The 18,920-nt window shown below is 40.3% G+C and overlaps 1 protein-coding gene across 5 annotated transcripts in view; it reads left to right on the plus strand.

Annotated features, from left to right (window-relative positions):
• The window catches only part of ATP13A4 (ATPase type 13A4), a 124,089-nt gene that overhangs the window by 83,511 nt on the left and 21,658 nt on the right, over window positions 1–18,920 (plus strand). For all 5 annotated transcript variants that reach the window (XM_010834403.1, XM_010834402.1, XM_010834404.1 and 2 more), the window contains 9 exons: window positions 1,750–1,836; window positions 2,066–2,219; window positions 3,373–3,484; window positions 10,484–10,608; window positions 12,063–12,226; window positions 13,053–13,175; window positions 14,615–14,694; window positions 16,606–16,648; window positions 17,044–17,153. In XM_010834403.1, coding sequence (XP_010832705.1) covers window positions 1,750–1,836; window positions 2,066–2,219; window positions 3,373–3,484; window positions 10,484–10,608; window positions 12,063–12,226; window positions 13,053–13,175; window positions 14,615–14,694; window positions 16,606–16,648; window positions 17,044–17,153 — 998 coding nt within the window. The remainder of the gene's footprint in view (window positions 1–1,749; window positions 1,837–2,065; window positions 2,220–3,372; window positions 3,485–10,483; window positions 10,609–12,062; window positions 12,227–13,052; window positions 13,176–14,614; window positions 14,695–16,605; window positions 16,649–17,043; window positions 17,154–18,920) is intronic.

Below are 18,920 nucleotides of genomic sequence, written 5' to 3' on the forward strand. Positions count from 1 at the left end.
CTTTTGAGTTCCTCTTCACTTTCTGCCATAAGGGTGGTGTCATCTGCACATCTGAGGTTATTGATATTTCTCCCGGCAATCTTGATTCCATCTTGGGCTTCCTCCAGCCCAGTGTTTCTCATGATGTACTCTACATATAAGTTAAATAAGCAGGGTGACAATATACAGCCTTGATGGACTCCTTTTCCTATTTGGAACCAGTCTGTTGTTCCATGTCCAGTTCTAACTGTTGCTTCCTGACCTGCATACAAATTTCTCAAGAGGTAGGTCAGGTGATCTGGTATTCCCATCTCTTTCAGAATTTCCCACAGTTTATTGTGATCCACACAGTCAAAGGCTTTGGCATAGTCAATAAAGCAGAAATAGATGTTTTTCTGGAACTCTCTTGCTTTTTCCATGATCCAGCAGACGTTGGCAATCTGATCTCTGGTTCTTCTGACTTTTCTAAAACCAGCTTGAACATCAGGAAGTTCACGATTCAGGTATTGCTGAAGCCTGGCTTGGAGAATTTTGAGCATTACTTTACTAGCGTGTGAGATGAGTGCAGTTGTGCAGTAGTTTGAGCATTCTTTGGCATTGCCTTTCTTTGGGATTGGAATGAAAACTGACCTTTTCCAGTCCTGTGGCCATTGCTGAGTTTTCCAAATTTGCTGGCATATTGAGTGCAGCACTTTTGCAGCATCATCTTTCAGGATTTGAAATAGCTCAACTGGAATTCCATCACCTCCACTAGCTTTGTTCGTAGTGACGCTTTCTAAGGCCCACTTGACTTCACATTCCAGGATGTCTGGCTCTAGATGAGTGATCACACCATTGTGATTATCTGGGTCATGAAGATCTTTATTGTACAGTTCTTCTGTGTATTCTTGCTACCTCTTCTTAATATCTTCTGCTTCTGTTAGGTCCATACAATTTCTGTCCTTTATCGAGCCCATCTTTGCATGAAATGTTCCCTTGGTATCTCTAATTTTCTTGAAGAGATCTCTAATCTTTCCCATTCTGTTGTTTTCCTCTATTTCTTTGCACTGATCACTGAGGAAGGCTTTCTTATCTCTCCTTGCTATTCTTTGGAACTCTGCATTCAGATGCTTATATCTTTCCTTTTCTCCTTTGCTTTTCACTTCTCTCCTTTTCACAGCTATTTGTAAGGCCTCCCCAGACAGCCATTTTGCTTTTTTGCATTTCTTTTCCATGGGGATGGTCTTGATCCCTGTCTCCTGTACAATGTCACGAACCTCATTCCATAGTTCATCAGGAACTATAGTTCATAGTTCATAGTTCATCATTCCATAGTAATTATAGCAATAACTGTTTACCAAAAGTTAACCATGTACATCACAGTCCCTGCCCTCCTGTACCCTGAGGACCGTCCATCCAAATTAGACAGAGAGGAAAGAGCAGGAGCAACAGTGAACCAGGAGAAGAAAGACAATAAGGTACTGGCTATTCATGCTCAGTGTTTTCAAGTTAAGCCCTCTGAAATGGAGAAAGCCTTTATGCCACAAATTCCAGCAGAGAAAGCAGGAGACATTGTATGACTAATTTAGAAGTGTCTGGCCTTCAAGTTCCATAGTATTTCTGATGCATTATTTTTTTGTGTCGAATTAAAATCTGGTTCACTTCCATGTAGCTGAGGGAGGAGAATACATTGAGACGGTCTGAGAATTTTCTCAAGGGGAGGGTTTGAGCACAGTATTCATGAATGAAAGGGAAAGAAATCTCTACAATGAAATATCCTGTATGAAATAGGAAATGGTGGTTTCCAGGGACGATTTCCAACTCAAGGGAGTGCCAGGATGTGCCATGGTTGTTAAGCCCTGTGGAACATCCAGTCAGGTAAGCCTTGCCTGCTCTCTACCCCACAACACCCAACTCAGAAGGAAAGTCCTGCGAGACCCACAATTTTCAAAGTTCAGAAATGTGTCTTCTTTGATTTCTACATGTGGAAATTGGTGAGACCTTGTTTCCCTTATTTGCTAAACTGAGGCCTGGAGGAGCAGTAATTAATTCCCCATAGCTAGAAGCTATGTGGTATGTCTGTCTCCATTCCCCCTCCCTCTACCAGGTCCCAGTGGAAGGAATTGAAATCCTGCATCAGTTCCCATTCTCATCAGTGCTGCAGAGGATGACAGTCATTGTCCAAGAGATGGGGGGTGACCAGCTGGTGTTCATGAAAGGTGCACCAGAGAGGGTGGCCAGCTTTTGCCAACCTGAGACAGGTAAGTGATCAGACTTACATTACAACAGGAAAATCTGTCCCACATATGTCCCTTCATCACTGGATTGGCAAATCTAATTGTCTACTGGCCATCACCAATCTGATGATTCAATGGTACTCCAAACTCAATACCAAAATCAAGCTTATCTTTCTCACTCTGTATTTTCCAACTTGGTGAATGAAAGTATTACTCCCCCACCCCAATTTAGGATTCTTCCTAGATTCCTGTCTCTCCCTCAGCACTCCTATCTTGTCAGTTGCTACTCCATGGCTCTGTCACTCCATCAGCTCAGGCCCTCATCATCCTTCTACTGGATCACTTCAATAGTTGGTGAATTGGCTTCCTCCTCCCCAGTGTTCCCTACTCTGATTCATCCTTTACACTATGTGCAGATCAGTTTTTCTGTCACATAGCATAATTATACTGTTATTTCCTACTTGCATTCTTTGGTTGCTTCTCATAGGCTCCAGGATAATCTCAAACTCCTTTAGAATTGTATCTAAAGCCTTCATGATCTGACTTCTATCACACTTTCCAGATTTTCTTTACTACGCCTGTCTTCACATCCTGTGCTTCCCCTGAGCTGAACTGTCAAGGTTTACTGCCTCATGGCCCCATGCCTGAGTACATGATGCTCCCTCAGCCAAATGCCCTTTTCCTTCTCCATCTGACCACCTCCTCCCAGTCTAGTAGATGCACTAATGCTCCCAAAGTGTGCTGCCCAATTGCCTGGATCATAGCAAGCATCTCATTCAATTGTATTCTTAGTCTACTGTCTGTGACCTTACTAGACAAAGACCCTCGAAACAGGAATTACAGTTCAATCGCTGCATAAACAACGCCTGATCCATAATAGACTCTCAATAAATTTTTGTTGGTTAAACTGGAGAAAAAAGAATTATACACTTTATCCATTCTTCTTCTTCTTTTTTTTTTTTCTTTTGAGTACTTCCTTTTCACTTCTGCTTAACTGGATCTCAAGAAGTCAACCATGACAATGTAGTGATATTTAAAGTTCCCACTGACTTCTATACATACCTTTTGTAGAGATGTGTTTTCTTGGGCAAGTGTTGATTCTGTTTGCAAGGAATTTCTCCACCAGTACCAATTGAGTTTCATATTGCACACTAATCTTGTGTTATTTTCTGAACAGTACCAACTAGTTTTGTTAGTGAACTTCAGATTTACACGACACAGGGCTTCCGGGTCATAGGACTGGCCTACAAAAAGCTGGAAATGGATCACCACATCTCTGCCTTGATGAGGTAAGAGGGGAGGAGGGGAGAATTTTGGTAAAGCAGAATGATTTCATGGGACGATATACCAGATTGGGCAGCGGACTCAGCAACACAGCTTACTGAATTTTTATGTATAAAATGTCCTTGAACTTAGTAAATGGGGATATAGTCATTCCTTTCCTGCCTAAATCACAAAGGTGATGTGAACTTGACTGGGAGAATTGACCAGAAATAGCTGTAAAAATTATAAAATATGGTTGTACAGCTTTGTGAAACCAAATATATGAATATAACCTACGTTTCAGAGAGTTTGAAAGTGTGGTCCTGCTCTCATTTTGAACCAAATATAAATTTGATTTTAAATTATTTTTTTGTTTTTCATTACTTAGCTATTTGGGGATTTTATTATTTTTATTTTGTGTCAAAGTTGGTGAATTTGTTGAAAGTTAGAAAACATAACACTTGACTGAAAAAAATCTTGATGAAAAATGCACAACTTAATAAAACAAATAAATATAGCTTGGGCCCAACATATAATCTAGGTAATACTTGTTGAAAAACAAGAAAAACTTCAGAGAAGCTGTTATAAAGAGAGTTTTCTTATAGATAGATTAAAATAAGGATGCTCAAAAGTTAAAACGTACTGGAGTGATTAGCAGTTCAAATTTATTTGTTGTTTTATTTTCCACTGTTTTCAGGCAATGGTATTTATTTCATTTTCAAGTTATGTCCAATACTCTATGTCAGCCACTATTGGTGACACTGTTATGGAGATAATCAAAGCTTAGTTTGTCATTTAGGATTTTAAATTTGGGAGGTCTAATGTAATTGTTTTCAACCTTGCCAAATTCAACACTCTCTTACTATAACTATTAGGTATCACTTCCTTTAATGTAAGAAAATAAAATTCATATGTAACATGATCTGCACACATTCTCTTTAAAAAAGAAATATAATGCCCTCCTATATAGCAAAAATAGAAGCACAAACTATAATGCCTTACAAAAAGTAATAAATAGTTCAATAAATACTCAGTTGACTCCATTAAAACAAAATGAAACAATGCGTTGCTTACACAGTAAGTAGACTCATTGGGGATGTAACAGGAAGAAATGCAGATTGATACAGGTGTTTTATTCATTGGAATCTCAGATATCTCTGGCAGTCTTACTGTCAATGAGGTGACTCTGTGAAATGACAAAAAATTCTTAGTAAAACTGAGTATAATAGAACACTTTCCTCTCAATATACATTATATTCCTGGAGAACTCAATGCAATATTAAAAATATGTAAAAAATACTTTGTGTTTATATGTAAGAGAGAGCTAAGGGAAGTATGAACCATTTTATATTTGCTTATTGCAATACATCCACAGATGTTTTTAGTGTCTGTGAATCCTATAAAATATTCAAAAGGCATATTCAAAAGGGTAAAATTTTGCATGCCTAAAAAGTTTCCAAAATGTCTTCTAAAGGCAGTATACAGTGGAAGTGACAAATAGATTCAAGGTATTCGATCTGATAGAGTACCTGAAGAACTATGGACAGAGGTTCGTGACATTGTACAGGAGGCAGGGATCAAGACCATCTGCAAGAAAAAGGAATGCAAAAAGGTAAAATGGTTGTCTGAGGAGGACTTACAAACAGCTGAGAAAATAGAAGATGCAAAAGGCAAAGAACAAAAGGAAGGATGTTCCCATTTGAAAACAGAGTTCCAAAGAATAGCAAGGAGAGATAAGAAAGCCTTCCTCAGTGATCAGTGCAAAGAAATAGAGGAAAACAACAGAATGGGAAAGACTAGAGATCTCTTCAAGAAAATTAGAGATACCAAGGGAATATTTCATTCAAAGATGGGCACAATAAAGGACAGAAATTGTATGGACCTAACAGAAGCAGAAGATATAAAGAAGAGGTGGCAAGAATACACAGAAGAGCTATTCAAAACAGATCTTCATGACCCAGATAACCACGATGGTGTGATCACTCACCTAGAGCCAGACATCCTGGAATGCGAAGTCAAGTGGGCCTTAAGAAGCATCACTACGAGCAAAGTTAGTGGAGGTGATAGAATTCCAGTGGAGCTATTTCAAATCCTGAAAGATGATGCTGTGGAAGTACTGCTCTCAATATGCCAGCAAGTTTGGAAAACTCAGCAGTGGCCACAGGACTGGAAAAGGTTAGTTTTCATTCCAATCCCAAAGAAAGGCAATGCCAAAGAATGTTCAAACTATCATACAATTGCACTCAACTCACACACTATCTAAGTAATGCTCAAAATTCTCCAAGCCAGGCCTCAACAGTATATTAACTGTGAGCTTCCAGATGTTCAAACTGGTTTTAGCAAAGTCAGAGGAACCAGAGATCAAATTGCCAACATCCATTGAATCATCAAAAAGCAAGAAAGTTCCAGAAAAAACATATACTTCTGCTTTATTAGCTAGACCAAAGCCTTTGACTGTGTGGATCACAACGAACTGTGAAAAATTCTTCAAGAGATGAGACTACCAGTCCACCTGACCTCTCTCTTGAGAAACCTGTATGCAGGTCAAGAAGCAACAGTTAGAACTGGACATGGAACAACATATTGGTTCCAAATAGGGAAAGGAGTATGTCAAGGCTGTATATTGTCCGCCTGCTTATTTGACTTATATGTAGAGTAGATCATGAGAAACGTTGGGCTGGAAGAAGCACAAGGTGGAATCAAGATTGCCAGGAGAAATATCCATAACCTCAGATATACAGATGACACCACCCTTAAGGCAGAAGGCAAAGAAGAACTAAAGAGCTTCTTGATAAAAGTGAAAAAGTGAAAAAGTTGGGTTAAAACTCAACATTCGTAAAACTAGGATCATGGCATCTGGTCCCATCACTTCATGGCAAATAGATGGGGAAACAATGGAAACAGTGAGAGACTTTATTTTGGGGGGCTCCAAAATCACTGCAGGTGGTGACTACAGCCATGAAATTAAAAGATGCTTGCTCCTTGGAGGAAAAGTTATGACCAATCTAAACAGCATATTAAAAAGCAGAGACATTACTTTGCCAACAAAGGTCTGTCTAGTCAAAGTTACGGGTTTTCCAGTAGTCATGTGTGGATATGAGAGTTGGACTCTAAAGAAAGCTGAGTGCTGAAGAATTGATGCTTTTGAACTGTGGTGTTGGAGAAGACTCTTGAGAGTCCCTTGGACTGCAAGGAGATCCAAGCAGTCCATCCTAAAGGAGATCAGTCCTGAATATTCATTGGAAGGACTGATGCTGAAGCTGAAACTCCAATACTCTGGCCACCTGATGTGAAGAATTGACTTATTTGAAAAGACTCTGATGCTGGGAAAGATTGAAGGTAGGAGGAGAAGGGGGTGACAGAAGATGAAGTGGTTGGATGGCATCACCAACTCAATGGACATGAGTTTGAATAAGCTCCGGGAGTTGGTGATGGACAGGGAAGCCTGGTGTGCTGCAGGCAATGGGGTTGCAAAGAGTCAGACACGACTGAACAACTGAACTGAACTGAACTGAGAGGCAGTATCACCTCTGCTAAGAATTACTGATCAGTTTCAACCCCACCTTTGTCAATGGTGGGTGAGGCCCGGAGGGGGAAGTGACTCATCCAAAGTCATTGAGTGTTGACTCCCTGGACTTCTTGGCCCAAGGATAGTAGGCCAGCTTACTGTGACCCTTAAAACTTTGGCTATTACAGTTCTGGATCTTTGCTGTAATTTAACCAACCCAGGTCACTCAAGTCAGAGAGCTAGAAGTGAACTTTGAGACTGAATCTCACAGTTTAAAGAAGAGGATGCTTGGGTCAGGGATGTGGCAGAGTTGGAAATGGAATTTTGTTTCCTGAGAGTCTTTTGACACATATATATCAAGATTCTGGCTGAGGCACTGCTACTTCTGATTTCTATGATGAAATATTTGTGTATCAAGTTTCAGACTCATGACTTTGGAGCTTGTGAATATAACAAAGCATTCACAGTAGGGACACATTGTTGGGAGGGGCGGTTGGTGAGGGCAGCAGCAGACGGGAGAGTCCATAGCCCACAGCATTGAAATTCCAACTTTCCAAAATCTGGTAAGGTCTATATCCAAGTTCACTGGTAGAATCTGACCCTTGGTTGTCATTTGGCCCATCTTGTGTTAAAGCTGCATCACCACCGTGTCTACTTCTAGCTAAGTCAATTTACCTAATTAGACATTTGCCCTAATCCATGATTAACGCAGAACATTCTTTCTGGTGTGTGTGTTTACTCAGAGTGCTTCCAGCACTGATATCATAATTTCTGTGATGGTTCTTGGCTCTCTTTATGCCTATTTCATCTTTTAAAAATCACATGGATTTTAAGAACATGAAGTGTAATCACAGGAGTGGCAATGCTCCTTCGTATTACACTCCCCATTCTTCATTATTTTTAGGTGCTTCAGGAGGAGGTATAACGTTTGTGCAGGAAACAGGAAAAGATAGCATGCTATTCCAAGTTACAGAGTGTGAGCCCCTTCAAGGGCTATGTCTTCTCCTTATTTCATTTTCTAGATCAGATTGAATGAAAAGAAGAATTGTGTCACACTTGAGCTAGGAGAGACTTTGCAGATTCGTTATTTTCACCACCTGCTTTTGAAAAAGTAGAGATAAATTGCCAGGCAAAGAAAGTGATTTGCCTATGGTTACACAACAGGATAGCCTCAGAGCTTGGATTGGAATGCTGGTCTCCTGATTATTGTGCACTGAACCCACATGCCAGAGGAACCAGAAAAATGACTGCCAAAGTGGGTTGCAGACTTTGTCAGATCTTGACACTACAGCCATTTTCTTGGTGCCTGGTGCCTTGTGGTTGGACCGTGTCAGTGATCTCTGAAAATATCTAAAACCTGATGCCTGTGTATGAAAACTACTAACAAGATTAGAGGACCTCAGTTAGGCATCAACTACATTATCCTTCAAAAAGTAGCTCAAATATCATCTCCTCTAGGAAGGCTTCTCCAGTCATTCCACCCAGAAATGATTACACCATCCTCTGTGACACCAGAGAACTCTTACTTGTACATGATCACAATACTTTCCCCAGCTTTCCATATAATCAAAGTGATCAGGATTAATCTTGTCCTTCCAATTTGAATGTCAAGTTTCTGGAGTTAGGAACTACTATAATCCCTGTATATTCTCTTCCTCTTTTCTGAGCCCCGTTCCTTGCATTTATTTTGTTGTTATTGTTATTTAGTCACTAAGTCATGTCTGACTCTTTTGTAACCCCATGGACTGTAGCCCACCAGGCTGTTTCATCTATGGGATTTTCCAGGCAAGAATACTGGAGTGGGATGCCATTTCCTTCTCCAGGGAATCTTCCTGACCCAGAAATCAAACCCATGTCTCCTGCATTGGCAGGCAGACTCTACCACTGAGCCACCAGAAATGTTCTTGCATTTATTTGGGTGTCCACTAACTGGTTATTGATCTGACAGATTTGCTGGCTTCAGTTCCCATGAGAACCCTCTGGCAGTAGAATTTCTGAAAGAGGAAATGAATTTTCCAGGGATGCCTGGGAAAAAGTTATACTAGGCAGTAGGGCATTTTCACTGGCAAATATTTGCTGAGCACATCCTCTGTGCTCGGCACCACGTGGGTGTTATTGAACTTGTCATTGAACCAAGCAAGTTTACCGTTAAGGATCGGAGACAGAGAGATAGATCAAGTAGCAAAGAATGACAAATAAAATACAAGCTGAACTGAGGTAGAAGTAATAGGTTGAGGTTGAAATTATTTCTATTACGGGAAGTCTTCATGGGAGGTGCATGTGAGTTTGATTTCAAAATATAGGAAGGGTTTCCATGACAGATCACAGGGAACTTATAACCTTTTCTATGAAGTAAGAAGAAATGTCTTCTGGCAGTCTAGAGCAAATGTTTAAAGATGGTTGTGTACAGAACATACCCATGGTCCAACCTGGCTGGAATGTGGGGTGGATGAAGAATTTAGTGATAGGTGAAGCTGGAAAGATCTTTTGGACTCAGATTATGGAGAGATTTAAATGCTAGGTTCAGAAGGATAGGGAGTGCTATCTCTCTGAGCCAGCTTTGAGGTGAGTAGTTCAAGTTATATCTACTTCCTGCCACTCCTGTAGAGATGTTAGCAGTGGCCTGGGGAGTGTCTCTAGTTCTGGTTTGGGCTGCTGGTTGGAGTGAGGCCCAGCATTGAGACACACACAGCAAGAAGGCAGTTTAGTTCTTCTGCGTTCATCTGTACTTGGGCAGACTTGAGAGGTGCTGGTGCCTTGCTCTTGTGTCTGCTAGACATATCTGGGTCTCAGATAAATGAATCATGGAAGAATCACTGAAACCCCAACCCCAGATGTACTCCCCTGCACTTAGTCCTGTGGAATGTCTTGGAAATGTTCTTGTAATGGGCAGGAGCCTGAGAGAATTCATTTGTTTGCACAAACAGCCACACTTTATGTAGAAGAGCAACGCTACCCACTGAGAGAGAGACACACACACACACACAGAGAAAGGGAGAGAGAGAGAGCTTGGTTTCAAAGGAAGGGCTCTTTTTAAGACTATGGCCTCATGTCTCTTGGGACCAAAACAGTATTGATGATAGCTTTGATTTCTAGAGAAACTAGTGTTTTATTTTATTTTTCTGTGCTGCACTTACTTTTCATGATGTTTTGTACCAGGGCTAGAACTTCTCTCTGGTGGTTGCTAACAGGTGAGGTGACAAAAATCACCCCATCAGATGGAAGACAATTTTGTGGTTATTTTATTCATTCTCTACCAAGATTAAAGTGAATCATGTACTGAATAAGCACCCTCTCTTCCTCTCAATTCCATCAGAGCAAATGTCTCCATATTCTTGTGCCTTCTCTTGTCTTTTTTCTGGAAGGTTCCTGCACATATTCAGGGCCTCAGCAATGGTGCGTGAATGAGTGAGTATAGACCACTCTGAGAGGATGATATCTGTCATTGTTTTTGTTTTGCTTCCTGTAAGAAAGACTATAATGGGTGAATTCTGTTCAATCATTCATACACTTCCAGGGACCAGGTAGAATCAGACCTGATATTTCTGGGACTGCTTATCTTGGAGAATCGACTGAAGGAAGAGACAAAATCTGTCCTTGAAGAGCTTATCTCAGCCCGGATAAGGACTGTGATGATCACAGGTATAGAACAAAATACGTGGGTGAAAACAGGAAGAAATTGATGCAGAAATAGACACAGTTCTCTCAAAAAGTAGCAAATCTTTTTGACTCCCTAATATGGGCCAGGCACCATTCTAGATGCTGGAGATGGGCAACAAGAAAGGCAAAGTTACTGTTCTCACTGAGTTTTCACTCACATGGGTTAAGACAGAAAATCAGTCAATCAATCAAATCAAATAAACAGCTCACAATAAGTGTTACAAGCTACGTAAAACAAAACAGGCTGATGTGGTTAAGTGTGTCTGACTGGCTACTTTAGATGAGGTGTTCCTTCTGAGAGGGGACTTTCGAAATAACACTTGAGTAAGACTTAAGCCACGCAGAGATGTTGATTTCATTGTTAAATATTCAGAGAAGAAGAATGCTCAGTCAGCGTGGTCTGTACACTACGCTGAAGGCCCATCAAATGAGATCTATGATTCTGGAAATTATGAAATGTCCCTCTAGTCTCACTCTCAAACCCCAAATCACAAACAAGGGAATGATAAGACAGGATCACGCAAGAGAAATGTGTAAAATTTCCTAATGAATGCTTCTGAGTGGAGAGTCAATGAGTTCCTTAAGTATTTACATTTTTTGAGTGTGTGTTGCCTTCCCTTTCTCTGCTCTCAAAGTCAGAAGCATTTAGCTCTATGAATTGTGGCATCAAATACAGTCTTTCCCCACCAAAGAATTCTCTCTCCACCCTACTGCCCTTGAACTCAGTTCTATGTTGGGGACTCAAGTGTACCTTCACCTCCCCTATGGTACTTCTCTATCCCCCTCCGCTACCCTCCCCTCCAAACCAAGAGATTTTTGGATCACTTTTACCCTCTCCTTTCTGAGCCCCTCAGTCCAACTTCTAGGTGTTGCTGACTTAATTTACTACTTACTAGAATTCCCCTTATATTATGGCTCTTCTGTTTCAAAATTTTTATTTAACAATTATTGCATGCATTCTCAGAATCTATTTTTAACCAGTTAGACTTATGTAGAAGTAAGAACTCATGGCTCACAACCTTCCCTCTTCACCTCTTTCCTCATATCAAAATTTCTGTCCTGCTCCTTCCCTTGCTTGGTTGTAATTTTTCTGGAGAATTGTCTTTGGATGAGGTGAAAGGGAGATATGCTTTCTGATCTATTATATACCCTGAAATATCTTTCTTGGCTTTGACAAGGAAATGGTGTCTTGCCTAGGTATAGGAAGTTTGGATTAGAGTCTTTCTTTAAAAGTTTTTATTGGAGTGTAGTTGACTTACAATGCTGTGTTAGTTTCAGGTGTACAGCAGTGATTCAGTTATATATTTTTATGTTTACACATCATTTTATATATAGTTTTACTCATTTTATAAGTGTTTATATATAGTTTTCCAGGCTCTGCATGAATTGGTTCTGTCTCTTCAATCCCATTTTGGGGTACTCTTCCTTTCTTCTAGGTGACAATCTTCAGACTGCAATAACAGTGGCCAGAAAGTCTGGAATGGTTTCTGAAAGCCAGAAAGTCATTCTCATTGAAGCAAATGAAACTACGGGGTCCTCATCAGCATCTATTTCTTGGAAACTACTAGAAGAGAAGAAACACATTGCATGCAGGAATCAGGTATACCTACAATCAGACCTTCTGCCGTATTATCTAACTCATCACACGGTGTTGGTCTCTGAGCGGCTTTGACTGGCAGAGGTGTACGTGTGACCTGGGGTCAGCAAACTTCTTCAGATGTCTAACATGTATGCAGTTCAAACCACTCAACTATATCACTTTACCATACCATTCATACTGAGTTTTAAAGTATGATGGTTTCCTGGATGCTGGAAATAATATATCCCATTAAACTTAAAAAAGTCTTTAGAAAGAATATAGTAAGTGAGACTGCAAATCTATTTCCCTTTTTCCCCTTGCTTCCCAGCTATCCCATTGAGTTCAAACTGGATTTAGTCCCTAGGAGAGACACTGCTGTGTGCACTGGAAAAATCAGACCATGTCTTCAAGATGGGGGAAAAAAGTTTATTCATTTATCCCCAATCTTGCCAGTATTCTATCTTTATTGTGTCCTTGTGAAACAATATTAATTCTGCTAGCAAAAAAAAAAAAGAAAAGGAAAGTTTTCACTTCAGGAAGAGATTTTTTAAGCTGCAATGCTTTCATATTTTTACACTTAAAATGTGTGAAATGTGCTTTTCTCTGGGACTCACCGAGATCAAATCAGGATGCGGACAGGACATGAGTGTTAGTTATCCTCCTGTTCACTAGAGGCTGTTGATGTGCAAAGATTGATCCAGCAAAGAGAAAGTGCTTCTCTGAGGAAACAAGGCTGGAGTGTGACTTTTAAAGAGAGACCCCAGACTGTCATAGTTGCCTTTGCTTAGATATGCTTGTGATCCTAACCACCTTATCAAGTCTAAAATAACTGTGTCTTGCTTTGCAGGACAGTTACATTAATATCAGGGAAGAAATCTCTGATAATAGCAAAGAAGGAAGTTACCATTTTGCTCTAAATGGAAAATCCTTCCAGGTTATAAGTCAACATTTCAGTAGCCTACTGCCAAAGGTAAGTTCTAAGATGGTACCTATCCCCTGGTAAAGATGCTAACAATGTCAAAGAGGACAATAGTAAGTGATTTCAAACCTTTAACTAGGTTGGCAATACCTACAGAATGTATCATAAGGAAAGCAGATAGTTTTGCAGAGGTCACTGTTTAATTTCATGCTAGATTTAAAATAAGTAAACTTGATTAACCAATTATCCATCAACTGTAGGATTAAAGCATTGGTGATTTCTCAAGTGATAAGATTGCTTTGAGGTAGCTGTCACTATACTGCCATGATTGAGGGGGTCTCACAGTATAGTGGAATCCAGCTTATACAGGAAGGTAGGCCAAGGATGGGGCTTCCCAGGTGGTACTAGTGGTAGAGAACCCTCCTGCCAACGCAGGAGACTTAAGAGAGGTGAGTTCGATCCCTAGATCAGGAGGATCTCCTGGAGAAGGAAATAGCAACCCACTCCAGTATTGTTGCCTGGCGAATCCCATGGACAGAGGAGCCTGTTGGGCTATAGTCCATGGGGTTGCACAGAGTCGGACACAACTGAAGCGACACAGCAAGGGCAGACCAAGAATAGAGGAATTCCACTAGGCTTTTGATAGAGAATCTCTACACAAAAGAGTGTCAAACTTAAACCCATAGTGGGGGCTGGTAAGTTATATATATAAAACATCTGAACAAACTAGAGGAGGATTATGTTCATAGTAAAGCAAAATGATTTATTTGCATTCAATTGCTCATTATCTTGGGTACTGTTTAAGAAAAAAAAGAATGAAGACTTAAACTGAGTGAACTCTAAGCTGAGTTTACTCAAGAGGAGCAGGGAGCATACAGCTTTAACGGAAGAGTTTAGACTCTGTTGGATGGCGCTCAGGTTGATGGAACTGGTAGAGGTTTTTATACTACAATCAATGAATGTTTCATAGCCCAAATCAGGTTGGAGATATCAGCTGAGTCTCAAAATTGGTCAAGCCCAGATAGTATGGCTAAGTCAAAGGCTACAGATAATCACTCTGTCATCACTAGGTTGTTTTTCTGCTAGATTCAAATGAGTTTTCCAAAAAGCAGTTGCCTCCTTTCCTTCTTGTGGGATCCTGACATCATTTTATCTTGCAGTTTCTCATACTCTACTGGTTTAAGGTTCTATTAAGCTCCAGATTTTTCAGGACCACAATCTCCATGGCAGCTGAGTTAAATTCTTGTAGGTCATTGTTTTCTTCAACTCTGTCTATTAAGTAGTCATCTTTACTGATTTTAGTCTTCCTGATCACTAACCTGATGACCAAAGTCTCCATATCTGTCTTCAAATCCGAAGGAGGACTTCTTAGAAACACTGTTTTCTCACTCATGGATATCATTAACCAGTCAGTGTTCTGAATGCCATCAGTTATTTCAGGTATGACCAGCTGACATGATTAAAACGTTTCCCTTTTGCGTTTTTTACAGATACTGATGAATGGAACCATCTTTGCAAGAATGTCTCCAGGGCAGAAATCCAGTCTGGTGGAAGAATTTCAGAAACTAGAGTAGGTTATTTACCAATTCAGGTAGTGTAAAGTGCATACAGGCATAACAGGGGGAAAGTAAGAGGTACAGGAAGTCACTCAGTTGTTTAAGGCAGTGTTTGTTTGTTTGTTTTATAATTTCTTTCTTTTCTTTTAAAATTTAAATTTATTACTATTTTTAATTGAAGCCAATTTGCAGAATTGGCTTCCCTTGTGGCTCAGCTGGTAAAGAATCTGCTTGCAATGCGGGAGACCTGGGTTGGATCTCTGGGTTGGGAAGATCCCCTGGAGAAGGGAAAGGCTACCCAATCCAGTATTCTGGCCTGGAGAATTCCATGGGCTGAATAGTCCATAGGGTCGCAAAGAGTCGGACACAACTGAGTGACTTTCACTTTCACTGCCAAAAATCAACATGAATCAGCCGTAGGTATACATATGTCCCCTCCTCTTTTATTTTTATATCTTAAACATTTATATATTTGGCTGGGCCAGGTCTTAGTTGTAGCACACAGGATCTTAGGTCTTCGCTGCAGCCTATGGGTTCTAGTTCCCTGACCATGGATCTAACCCAGGTCCCCTGCATTGGGAGTGCAGAGTCTTAGCTCTGGACCACCAAGGAAGTCCAGGGCAGGGTTCTTAATGTGGCTACTCATGACAGTCACCTCAGGAGCTTTGAAAAATTAGTAATACCAGGACACCACCATCTAGAGATTCTGATTCAGTTACTCACGTGGGTGCTTGGACATTTTAAAAGTTCCTTTCATAAGTCAATTTTGCATCCAGAATTGAGAATCCCACTGAACTAGAACATAAGGGGCACAAGAAATAACTCTGAAAGGTCATTTGAATTTGACTTCTGAAGGTACAATGAAAATGTACACTTTATTTTTACAAATTATTTTTATCGTTATGATATATGGGGGACTCCTATAACAAGAGAGAGATTCACATAACCCTGAAATATTAAAGCATTCTTATGCAAAAAATCTTGTCCATCCTAAATTAGAAAGATACTCTTAACACAAAGTGTCTCCATTAACAGAATCCCATCATTTGGGATCCTTTATTTCCTGTTAATGGAACTCCATGGAGTCTCTGAGGCTTTCTCTACCTCTGGTACTGGAGCACACCCACACAACTCCTGCTCCTGTTCACTTCATTCAGTCACTGAAAGGGTAAACAGTCCTCTCTTCTGAACATGGCCGAAAACCTCTGCAGTAAACTCGTTGTCTTAGGTAGCAGTGTGGAAGAGAAGTACAGCAAATTGTGCAAACACTGTCAGATTGCTCCTGCCTTAAAAAGCAGACTATTTCCATCAACAATTCAAGATAGCAGTATCCGTTCAGCCTTGAAAATCTATCCTGAAATAGAGATATATTTTGTTTCTTCAACTTTTGATTCTGGCAGCCCATTTTTGAGTCACTCAAGTGACTGCTGACACAGTGGATTTCCTCTCCGGTGACTAAACATTACCAACAACTAATTTTTATTTATCATTTTAGAATGCCCCACCTCACTGAATACTCATAATGCTTTGTAGGGGAGATGAATGATAGTCAAAATGGAAAGTTATCAGGTCAAAGATCTAGATCTCCTGGTTTCAAATCCTGTGCCCTTCCCACCATGCCATGGTGTCATATAATGATGAACTTCCTGTTTTACAGCTGACAGAGTTGCCTCCTAGATAGTGAAGTGCAGGGTCTCCTTGAAGCACCTGGACTTAGGACGGCTATGTTGGTTTTCTTAATCCATTCAGGAACTGCTGAGTCAAACTCTACTTTTGGTCAAACCAGACTGTTAGGGAAACTCCCTTAAAATAAATAATAAGTTTGAGTCTTAAGTAATAAAGTTTATTTTATCTTTTTAATTAGAACAATTAGTAGGTACGATTGCTTTGATCTCCTCTACAATTGACACTTTGTTCCCTTTTAGTTACTTTGTAGGTATGTGTGGTGATGGAGCCAATGACTGTGGGGTAAGTAGCTGCCAGTGGGGGGCCATCGTCTTGCCCTCAACTGTATTTGCTCCAAGACCAATAAGAGATAGCATCTCTGGGGTTATGTACCGTCTCCATTCCTCTTGATGGAGAAACTGATGGGGAGGATTTGGGAAGGTTTGGACCAGAGCCACACAATGACTCAATGACCAGTATGGACTGAATGGAGTAGAATTTGGCTCCAGAGCCTGAACTTCTTTGGCTAGGTGTCGGAGTGACATCCTTTCTTATGTGGTAAGCAGAGCAAAGTATAATCATCTTCTGGCCAGAGCTTGGGCCTACAAGCCACCTTGTGGCCAGATTAACTAGCCTTTCTTATGCAGCCTCAGGAGAGATGTATGTGAGTAGACAGTAAGCTGACTCTTTGCTTTCAGGCTTTGAAAATGGCTCACGTGGGCGTCTCTTTATCAGAGCAGGAGGCGTCTGTGGCTTCACCTTTTACCTCCAAAACTCCAAACATTGAATGTGTACCTCATCTTATCAAGTAAGTAGGTACTTTCCTCCAGCATTGTTTTAACCTCTCTTGACTTTTAGGTGTAGATCCCTTTATTCTGCAAAAACCAGGGGAAATGTGTGTCCCTGGGTGGAAAGGGTGCTTTGTGGGAGAAAGCAAAGATTCTACTTTGGGGTGGATTTACCTCCTGGGAAAGCAGTGGCATTTCTAATGAAAACCACTGAATAGATTATTTTTAGAAGATTGGAATCTGGAACTCGCTGCTGCTTTGAAAATGGTAGTCATACTGTTAGTATTGTTTTGAATGTATCTCCTTAGATACTTTCTTAATGGAGGATTTACAGAAACCCTCTCCTCCCTATCTGTCTTCCTTTCCTCTTGTGTCTTTAAACTTCTTTGGAATATCCTTCCTATCCCCAGTTTCCAGAATATTTATTCCTCTTTGCTGCTTCTACTACAGTTTCCCTTGGTGCTTCGTTCTCCTCCCCCATCCCAGAATATGTACTTCTGTTGCGTTTTGTTTGAATAATAGAGATGGTGAGCATTGTGGCTGCTTTTGGTTATTATAACTAGTATGTGTTTACAGTTTATGAAGTGCCAGCCTGGGATTGTAGGGATGGTCATTATTTCTTTTACAAACAAAGAACCTGAGACTCTGAGAACTTCATGTAGCCAAGCTCACTGCCATATAAGATTGAAGATTGTATTAGAATTAATTTTGCTTCAATATGTTTTATGTACAAATGTCATACTCCTTCCACCACATTAAAATAATGTTTTGATTAGCTCCTCCCCATTTAAAAAGTGTATTCATGCACTCGACAAGTATTTATAAAGCAGGGACTCAGTACCCAGAACTGTTGGAGGCACTGGGAATCCAGAAGCAAATAAATCAAACATTCCTTGATCTCACAAAGCTTTCTTCTGATGAAGAAGCCAGACAATAACACATACACAGATAAATCAGGAGTAGTGTGAAAAGTCATGAGATAGCTCAGGTGATGGAATCAATTTCTTCAGATGTGGTTGTGTCGGGGCGCCTTTCTCAGGAGGTGAGGGAGGAGGAGAAACCACCTTCTAGGTGGAGTTAACTACAGCAGCAAAGCCCTGATAGAGGAAGAGGTTTGATTTGAGGATCAGGTTTTGGAATCCCAGGAAACTATTCCAACCAGAAGTAAATTTAAATTCTTTTTTTCCCAAAATGAAAGAGATAAAAGTGATATTTGATAAGTAATCTATTTTAAGCTTTAAATTTATACCATTTACTCAAAATCAATTAACAGTAACACAAATGAACATGCTCATTGATTCCAGTCTCTTTAAGTTGGATGCAAGCCTTATTTGAGTGTGCATATTATTTTAGTTCAGTTTTAGAAAAAGTTGGGACTGCCAAATGAAATTTGAATGAGATGTTTGCCAAACCCCTTTAGCACCTGGAGCATGAAAATAGCCCCCAAACCTGCAATCTTATTTAAATTCCTTAGTTCACGGATGAAGAATCTGTGACCAAGAGGAGGAAAATGAACTTCCAAGTCACATTAGTGAATAATTATGAACTCTGGGACTATTTCTCAAGTCTCCTGACTCGGAGCTGAAATAATGCTCACAGACAGGACAAAAGTAATTCCATATCTGGGCTTTAAAGCTCGACCAAAGGCTGGTGGACCTTGGACTGGAATTAGTCTTCATTGAAAATCTGGCATACTGACCACTGATTCCCACTGACTTAAGACTGTCCAGTCTGTTAGACAAACAATCAAATTATCAGGCTTTGATTTTTTCTTCAGAGCTCAGCTG

This window comes from Bison bison, unplaced genomic scaffold, assembly GCF_000754665.1.
Source record: "Bison bison bison isolate TAMUID 2011002044 unplaced genomic scaffold, Bison_UMD1.0 scf7180017864032, whole genome shotgun sequence".
Lineage (NCBI taxonomy): Eukaryota > Metazoa > Chordata > Mammalia > Artiodactyla > Bovidae > Bison > Bison bison.